This window comes from Rhagoletis zephyria, unplaced genomic scaffold (genome assembly GCF_001687245.7).
Source record: "Rhagoletis zephyria isolate East Lansing unplaced genomic scaffold, Rhagoletis_zephyria_1.1 Rzeph_scaffold_00304, whole genome shotgun sequence".
In the NCBI taxonomy this organism is placed as follows: Eukaryota; Metazoa; Arthropoda; class Insecta; order Diptera; family Tephritidae; genus Rhagoletis; species Rhagoletis zephyria.
The window spans coordinates 292829-302728 of NW_016157388.1; the positions used below are offsets into that span (position 1 = coordinate 292829).

A 9900-nucleotide genomic window follows, 5' to 3' on the forward strand; every position below is an offset into this window, starting at 1 on the left:
TTTTTTTTTTATATGTACAGTGTCGAACAAAAGTTTTGGCACAGTAAATATTCGCATTACATATATGCAAAGTTTTTAATTGATTTCCGATAATTTTTTATAAAAACATAGTTCATACTATATCAAAACACATAAAAATCAAATGTGTAAACTTTGTGCAAAACTCAGGAAAATCCAATAAATCTGCATACTAATTTGCAATTTTATATTCAGATTTTCAAGCAACTTCAAACTTGCACTTTGATAAACTAAAACTGAATGGACTACTAAACTGCATACTTGGAATTCTTTTAAAAACTACTTTGCCTATATTGCGTAAAATTCACTGTGCCAATACTTTTGTTCGTTACTGTAAGTAAATGAAACTTTAACTTTAAAAAACCAAAAAAAAAAAAATTTACTATATTTCAAAATTATTTTTCGAATCATAAATTTTGTTATGATTAACAATGTATTTAATTTTTTTTTGGTTTTAAATCCTTTTTGCTTTCAACACGAGGTATCTTTTTTCTATTGTCATAGCCATAACTCCCTCTCTATTTTTATCAATCAATCAATCAATTTTATAATTTTTTTTCGGCATTTTTCCTAAATACAAGTAGAGCTTTATAAAACTTGTATAACACCAAATGTTTATCAAGCTTAGAATTTTGTGTTATCCGGGCAGGCTTATTAATTTAACCAGAGAATATGTTTTCTTTATTAAGTTTACCCAGTACCCCATTTTAAACTGCTGCCTGTACTGTATCAGAGGTTAAAACTTGTTAAATTTTTATTTAAAATTTTCGGTAAGGAATAAGCGAGTGGATGAAAAATATATAACGGTAAGAACGGCCCATATATATGTATATGAAAGAATACACACATGCGACGTCTCTAGCCATTGTGTGTCACTCCTTTAAATTATAGTCATTTTTTTCTTATTGTATTAAAAAAATAACGTTCGTAACACTTTAGTAAATATTAATCCATATATTAACTTAGTATATATTAAAGACTAGAAGATGACCCGGTGAACTTCATATCATCTATAATTTATCTGATTAAAAATTTTCACTATGGGGGTATCCCCCATCCCCCTCCCTCCTTTGCGAGTTCCAATTTTTTTACGCTATTATAGGTCCAGTAGTGCGATTCACTAACTTTTAACAACGCTACTTGCCGAGTTGTAAACTAACAATTTTTGTTGTTTGCAGTAACGATTGTACGATTCTCTAACGTACCCATTAACAACACTAAACAGCTGACTTTTGCTATTTATTTAAAATGATAAAAAGTGGCACCTCTGTTACCCGAAATGTCAAAATCTACGAAAAGCACAAAAGGGAATAGGAAAAAAACGCAATTTACCACAGATTCTTCTTAAAAATGTAAGTATTTCAATAAATTGATGAATAAATAATTTAACTAGCTATTGTTCTTTTATCGCAGGATGGCCTCGACTAGCCAAGCAGCCAACAAGCGGAGCCGCGCTTCAATGGAGCAGTTGAGTGGTATGCTGGACTTCTTTTTGGAAAACCCGGGACTAGCCGGTGGGAAGTTTCATCGGCTACACGGGAAGATGGAGCACGAGAAGAAGTGGGAGGAGATGGCTTCCAAGCTAAATGCCATCGGAGGTGCTCAAAAGTCCGCCGAACAGTGGCGCACAGTAAGTAATAAGCCCATTAAGTTTGAACGTACCAGCAAGCAACGGTGCTGTGCGTATGAACTGGTGAATTGGGAAAAATTAATCACTTTTATTTAGGTCTGTCGTTTGTGAAAATAATTATTAACGTAAGAATATCGGTTTTCTTATAAAAGTATATATACAAGTGGAGTCAATCCCATGCATTGTCACTGCACAGTCTCGTTAGTTGTGTGTACATGCATTCATTGTTTGGAACATTGTACCTGTTAATTTTTAATGATACTTTTTTCTTCTTACGTAAATAGGTATGGCGCGATTTGAAGAGCAGAACCAGTGTTCGAGTGCGCGATAGGAAAAGGCAGCAGGCGTTAACCGGCAACAAGCCCGTTAAGCAAGCTCCTTTAACAGAGCTAGAGGAGCGGGTTGTGGCCATCATCGGGAGCAATTATATTGAGGGCCATGAATCTGTGGCAGAAAATGTACCAATGAACTTGGTAAGTTTTAATTGACTTATTTCTGACTCAGTATTAACCACTTTTTCATTATTAGGAGCTCCAGTTGGCCATGGAAGAAGGTGAGGAGATTGTTTTTCTGGATGAGGTGGTGGAGTGCGAAGGTTTGATAGAGGAGGAGACGCGACCGGAAACTCCAAAAACTCCTACACTCAGAACCCCGCGCAGAGGATTGAAGAGAAAGAGAGAGGAGGAGCAGATCGACGTCCAAAATAAATTTTTGGAAATTGCCAAAACGCAAGCCGATGCAACGAAAGTAAATATTTTATTAATAGATTTTGGAATTTTTAATGATTGTTTTTTAAAATACATAGATGCTGTCAGAAAGTTTCGCCAGACTGGTGGACCTACCATTCCAGCTGGCGGGGGAACTCCGCGGATACGGAGAGGGGTTGAAAGCCTGTGCTGATGCCATAAACAATTTGGCCAGGGCACTCGGTCCACAATAATTTTTTTGAAAAAAATTAGGTTAAGAAAAACTAAAAGTAGATTAAGAATTAGGTTAAGAAAGTGAATTGGTACCTTTTAATTTTCTGAAGAATATTATTATATTCAAATACACTGGTGGCCTCATAATTAGAAATCCGAGTTCACAAGTTTTTTTTATTTTTTTTCTTTTTTGTTTTAATTTATTTTAAGAAAAAACCATAGAGAAAAGTTGTAGACTTGTACTTGATTTATAAAAATTCGAAAAATTTCAGAAAGTCAATATTTCAAACTTTTTAATCAGAATTTCTGGAAAAAATTCGTCTGTTTTATAACCTATTAAATTTTTATATAAATTGTGTAACTTTTAAGTAACTCAAAAATCTCATTGGTTTTTTGAGATTTTTTTTCGCTGACGTTGTGCGTTTTCTACTATATAGAAGAATGTTCGAACAGTACTTCGTATGGAAGAAAATGCACAACAACGTCAGCGAAAAAAAAATCTCAAAAATCAATGAGATTTTTGAGTTACTTAAAAGTTACACAATTTATATCAAAATTTAATAGGTTATAAAACAGACGAATTTTTTCCAGAAATTCTGATTAAAAAGTTTGAAATATTGACTTTCTGAAATTTTTCGAATTTTTATAAATCATGTACAAGTTAACAACTTTGCTTTATGGTTTTTTCCTAAAATAAATTAAAACAAATAAAGAAAAAAATAAAAAAAACTTGTGAACTCGGATTTCTAAGTATCAGGCCAACAGCGTAGTTATTTTTTTAAGACTGAATTGATCTCTTTTGTATTTATTTAATTTTTCTCTTTATTTTTTAAGTTAATGTTTTTAAATTAAATATTTTTATTTAACACTACATACAAAATTCTGTGAATAAAGTACCTGAATGTGCATTTAATTTTAAAGCTGTGGAAGTTTTTAGTAAATTATTTTGATAAAAATTTTTTTACAAGATTCACAACGTTTTACTTGAAAAATTTTATATACAAATATAGTAAAATCTATAACATATACCAATTAAGTCAAAATTTAAAACTTTGTGCACAGTTCAGAAAAATTTAACAAAATCAAACATTTTATCAAAATTTTCAACTTTTTTTCAGAACTTTAGAAACTTACTGGGTATGCAGTTTTGTTGCTTATTCAATTTTAGGACAATAATGTGGAGGTTTGAAAGTTCTGAAAAATCCCGTTGAATTTTGAGAATTTTTTGTCGGGTGTTACGCATTTTCTTCCATACAACGCATGAAAAAATATATTTTTAAAAGGAAGAAAATGCGTAACACCCGACAAAAAATTCTCAAAATTCAACGGGATTTTAAGAACTTTCAAACCTCCACATTATTGTCCTAAAATTGAATAAGCAACAAAACTGCATACCCAGTAAGTTTCTAAAGTTCTGAAAAAAAGTTGAAAATTTTGATGAAATTTTTGATTTTTATTCAACAACTTTATTGAGCTTGAGGCCGTTTTTTATGAAAAACTATTGTGGAAAAGCAACAATCACAGTGCTTAGGCAACTGGCTGAGTCAGCTGGGGTCGTTGGATCGAATCCCAACTGAAGAAGTCTAATGAGATGTGGTGATCTCCGAAATAGCTATCACTTCTATCATTTTTATAAATTATTGTTGCTTTTCCACAATAGTTTTTCATAAAAAACGGCCTCAAGCTCAATAAAATTGTTGAATATAATTGTTGAACATAAAAAAATTTATCAAGTAAAACATTGTGAATATTGTAAAAAATAAAAGTGTGCTATTTACGTGAGCAAAACTTGTTGTGAAAAATGCTGATGGAGGGTATTGAATATAAGCTCTCGATATACATACATACATACATATACAGTCGCTGTGGCCGCGGAGAAACTAATTTTTTATAAAAGTCTATCTCATGATATCACAAGCAGCATATAAGCCCACATTTCAAACTGTATACACAAAATGGTCAAAATGTCACTAACTTAAATGATTGAATACATATGAATATTGTAATTGCGTTTATTTAACTTATATACTTATGTTTTTGAATGGATTAATACATTTTTGCTTGAGTTTTCATTTTCCTTTTTATTTTAAAAAATCATTTAAAAAGTTTTCCTTTAATTGATAATGATTGCGTTGATTATTGACCGTTGAAAATAATTTAATAATTGATTTTTGAGCTATAGGCCGTATGTTAAATAAAACATTAAAGGTTTTTCTGCTTTATTAACTTTTTATTTTTATTTTGGTCGATATTTCGCCTGAAGATGCCTTGAGACTGAAATATCGACCAAAATAAAAATAAAAAACTAATAAAACAGAAAACCTTTAATGTTTTATTTAACATACGACCTAAAGCTCAAAAATAAATTATTAAATTTAATTGATAATAACAGTTTACAAGAAATCTGACCTGTGGCGTTTTAACATCTTTTTTTTATGTAAAATTTGTCCTTGAATACAAATATGCAGTCAGAGATTTAGAAAGTAAATCCGTTGTCGAGGTATATATAAATTTGAATGTAAATTTCTTTTTTTACTAGTGAAGCTTGTTAAATTTGCTATCATCTATGCCAACATGCATATTCAAATTTGGCAATAAATCAATAATGTTGAAATAAATGATAGCAAATGTAAAAGCTTTACTGGTATAAAAAGAAATTTAAATTCAATGAGTGAACTTGTTTCAGTTCTCAAAAAACCGAAATTTATATATACCTCGAAACGGATTTACTTTCTAAATCTCTGACTGCATGTTTGGATTCAGGGGAAAATTTAACATAAGAAATAAGAAGAAAGCTTATGATCTAGTGTGATTAATTTTAATATACCATTAAGGCAAAAATACCGTGTGATATTTACATTTTTAATAAAGTATGTACTTATAAATATTTGATTCTAAGCTTTAATTTTTTGAACTGTTATGGCCGTTTTCTCAAGTAGCCTGTAACTTTAAAGCTCACTTTATATTTAAAGGTTGCATTAAAGTTTATGATAGTGTCTAAAGTAAATCATTTTTTTGTCGGTTTTAAATTGATTTACAACCAGGAAACATACATACGTCAAAAACCGATAATAGAAATGCTTAACTTTAGACATAGCTTTATTTTTAATCCAACCTTTAAATATATAGTGAGCTTTCAAGTTAAAGGTTACTTCAGAAAACGGCCCTTAGAAGTGTAATCATACAAATTTTAGGAAAAGAAGTTTGTAATCAATCTTTCTTGTACACGTTTTGCAGTGGAAGATGATGCATTTGGGCTTTCGAAAATTCTGTCAGAATTCTCAAAATCTGTTGAAAAATTTTCAATAGGATCGCTAATTGACCGCTCACTTAAACGAATGTTATGAAGGGCTGCACACGCGTTAACGACTTTACCAGCGAAAGCGGGGTCATACAACAGAACCCTTTGTTGTGAAAAGCATCGCCACGTTCCTTTAAGGACGCCAAAGAGTCTCTCAATCGGGTTCCGTGCCTTGCAGAGCGCTTCATTGTACCGAAATTTTGGTGACCCTTCTGGCTGGTTGGGTAAAGGAGTCATGAGCCATGGCTCTAATGGGTATCCAGAATCCCCTTAAAGAAACATCTTTTAGTATTATATTTTAAAATAAATTAACAAAAATAAATACCAATCAAAAACATATTGCGGTTTCCATTTTCAAACGCTCGCTGCATGACTTGTCGCACAGCGGAAGAGCTCCAAATATAGGAGTCATGTCTTGCTCCCGGATACCTGGCATTCACGTTCAGGATTTTAAGATTTGGGTCACATATCTATAGCAAACACAATAAACAATTAACACTATACTTCATTTCAAATGCTTTGCTTACCATTTGCACATTTATGGAGTGATATCCATGATGATTAACGTATGCTTCCTCATTATTTTTAGGACCCAAAATGGATATGTGGGTGCAGTCGATCGCCCCGATGGTTCCTCCGACAAAAGGCGCAGGAGCTAAGGAAAACGCTTCCTTGGCAGCTTGACGTTCTATTTGGGTCATGGGGAACTTCACTTCCGACAAGAATAAGCGGCTATTGATGGCTTCGGTTACCTTGTGTATGCAGCGGCTGGTTGATGACTGACTCAGTGAAATTCCCCATTGTTCCCCCACGGGCCGTTGATAACATCCCGTGGCGTAGAATCGCAAAGCGCACAGAACCTTTCAAAACAAAAGTGAATTTATTGACACATGTAAAACTTTATTAAAAGTAAATATTTAATGCTTTACCTGTTTTTCAGCCGATATCGCTGTAATTCGTGAACCTTTTAAAAGGTCTTCCAGCCGTTCAACCACGTCCGCCACCATGCCTGGACGCACACGGTAAAGCTTCCGGAACTCTGAAGGTGGGAGTTCTAGGGGATTATCAATATCCCGCAGAAAACGCCGATCCACCGTTGAAAAATTTGTCTCTGGCTCGTTTTGAGACAAGCTTAACGCTACAAATTCGAAAGCCATCTCTAATTTGTATTTACTCCTTTTTTTCGTATTAAGTTACTTTTATTTGTTTAGATATTTACGCTAACACAAAATTGACAACTCCAATTGAGATGTCGACAATTTAGCAATAGCCGAATCGTAAACGATAACAGCTGATTTTTCGAAGGCCGGTGTTGTTAAGGAAACGTTTTCTGAATAGCAAAATCGATAAAATTGTTGTTTAGTTGATATAACGATAACAAGTGTTGTTAAAATAGAGTAGTGAATCGCACTACAGGAGTCATGGCAATACTTTGGCAAAATTTTATTCAATTCTGTCCATCCGTTTAGGCTGCAACCTGGCACATACATACATACATTCTTCCACAAATATGTAGTAGATTTGATTTGAAGCGCCATATTGCGGTTCTTTAAATAAAAAATAGATATCAGAAATGAATTTTCCATATCACAAAACTCCGGAGCACAACTCTTTATTACAAAAAAAAAAATTCCTAACACTTTAGTAAATATTAATCTGATTATGGACTTAGTATTAATTAAAGATATTTTCTTTTAAAATTGCGCAGGCTCGAAATTGATTTTAGGGCTATGGTCTAAAGGGCTTTTTTTCTTAGAATTTTATGTAGAATCCGAATCTGCTAGGAACGATGTCGAAAAAAAAATTGACCCGCCCTAGTATATATAAATGAGTTTCTAAAGGGGACGTGGCACATCCAATAGGCGTGGAATACTTTATCAGCTATAACTTCGGAACCATAAGTCCCATGAACTTGAGATTTGGTATGCAGGTATAGCCATGGTAGATGCTTATAAAAAGATAAATATAAATGAGTTTGTAAAAAATGGCGTGGCAAATCCCATAGGCGTGGGAATTTTTATCAGCTATAACTTCAAAACCATAAGTCACATGAAACTTAAATTTGGTATGCAGACATATCTATGGTAGGTGCTTATAGTAAGGTGTATATGAATGAGTTTATAAAAGGGGGCGTGGCACATCCCGTAGGCGTGAAATTTTTATTCAGCCATAAATTGGGAACCATAAGTCACATGAACTTGAAATTTGGTATTCAGACATAGGTATCTATGGGAGGTGTTCAGAGTAAAGTATATATAAATGAGTTTGTAAAAGGGGGATATACATATATGTATTCATCTATAAGATAACTTGGATATTTAAAACTGTGTGTGTTTTTTTTTGATAATTTTGAAATTAAATCGTTTTTTATCCCGCGATGCTGTTAAACCAAAAAGGGTCATTCTTAGTGAATAAAACTCCTTCCGAATCAAGCATTCTACCAGAAAAGTGCAGCTATACATACAACAGCTAATCGAATAGGCAGCTAAACGGAATGTACCGTAGTAGAATAATTTTAATTTAAATATTTGAATCTTACCTTAATCCACCTAATATTAATAATGGAACAAGATTTGTAGTACAAGTGATGATCAATATATATTAGTTAAAGCACGATAAAGCTAAAAGTATAGCTCATAAGTATGCCTTAATGTAAACAAAGAAAATAGTTTGTCTCCTTTAATTTATGCTGAACTGAATATTTGTATTACTGTTTTATATTTTGATTTGTTTACCCCGAACGACGTCGGGTGCTCTGCTAGTTTGATATAAAAAATACATGCAATCATTATAATAAAATAACATGCAGATACACCATTATACTGAAAAGTGTACGCTTGGAATGTACTTTAACTACACGTATGCATGTATGTAATTTACATATATGTACATACATATATATTACCACCATAATTCATATATTTGTGCATATTCCTACATTCCTTTTAACCGAAAAGGATTTGCTTGCATTACTGACATATACATACATATGTACATATGTATGTATACTGTATGCATAACAAAATGCATACCCAAAACAAACGCGAAAAATATCTTCCATACAACGTCGCGATAAGCTGTTGTGAGTGATCGCGAATGGATTATTTGCATAATTTTTCTCATTTATGAGAGGCCGACATCGGCAATGCTCGGACTTCTCATATTCGAGTGAGAGGAAATTTCTTTGTGTTTTTTTGATCGCGAATGAAAAGCAGCGGAAATTTTTTTGTCGATCGCATTCCGAATGTGAGAGATGATAAATTTGTTTGCATTTTTCACTCGCGATAAAAGAATGCAAAAATTGATTTGGAATATTATTGATCGATGAGAATGTGAGTGAGAGTTTCCGAACCCTGCGTGTAACATCTCTGAGTGCGGCTTTTCCGATTTAATTTTTATTTAAGTGAAGAGCATAGGTCACTTAAATCAAAATTAAAAACAAATTAAAATTGATTGGTGAAACCAAAAATTCGAAAATTAAAATAATTTTCACTTAAACGAATCTGGTGAAACGCAGCCTAAGACTCGCAAAAAAAACTTTCAAACTTGATTTCCCAAAAGCCAAATTTTTTTAGTTTCACTTTTATTTCAACATATTTTGATTAAAAGAAAAATACTGATAAAAATAAAATTTTTCATAAAAACAGGATTGAAATCTTGAAATTCCTGCCCGTAGTTTGTTTGTAAGTCAAATATGAGTGGCATTGTGCTACCTACTATGATATCACGGCCGAGTAATCATAGCCAACTTATGTACAGTAATCGAAAAAATTATAGCCGCACCAAATTTTGACAAGTTTTAAAATATTATTTTTGTTGTTATTTAATTTCGGTTAGTTTTTGATAGTTCGTTCTTTACCAACATTCGTATAAATACAAGTTTTTTACATAGCGCCTTTGCAAGTGGACTGCTCAAATTTGGAAACATGAATTTCCACGGGTTTTGTTAAAGAACGAACTATATATTTTTTTAAATATAACAAAAGTTCAATAACAACAAATAGAATACGTTAAAACTATAATTTTTTGAC

At 32.4% G+C, this 9900-nt stretch overlaps 2 protein-coding genes across 2 annotated transcripts; one reads left to right on the forward strand and one right to left on the reverse strand.

The window, feature by feature from the left end:
• The first annotated feature begins 1127 nt into the window (after positions 1-1127).
• Positions 1128-3488, forward strand: LOC108358847 (uncharacterized). The gene is made up of 5 exons (XM_017610345.1): positions 1128-1370; positions 1432-1648; positions 1933-2121; positions 2177-2395; positions 2454-3488. Coding segments are annotated over exons 1-5 (762 nt in total). The 5' UTR covers positions 1128-1368; the 3' UTR covers positions 2589-3488.
• A 2186-nt stretch (positions 3489-5674) lies between these two features.
• Positions 5675-7464, reverse strand: LOC108358848 (putative nuclease HARBI1). Its single transcript, XM_017610346.1, has 4 exons — positions 6799-7464; positions 6397-6729; positions 6195-6339; positions 5675-6138 (listed from the first exon to the last, which is right to left on the reverse strand). The coding sequence occupies exons 1-4, from the start codon at positions 7024-7026 to the stop codon at positions 5759-5761; spliced, it is 1086 nt and encodes a 361-aa protein (XP_017465835.1). The 5' UTR covers positions 7027-7464; the 3' UTR covers positions 5675-5758.
• Positions 7465-9900: the final 2436 nt, after the last annotated feature.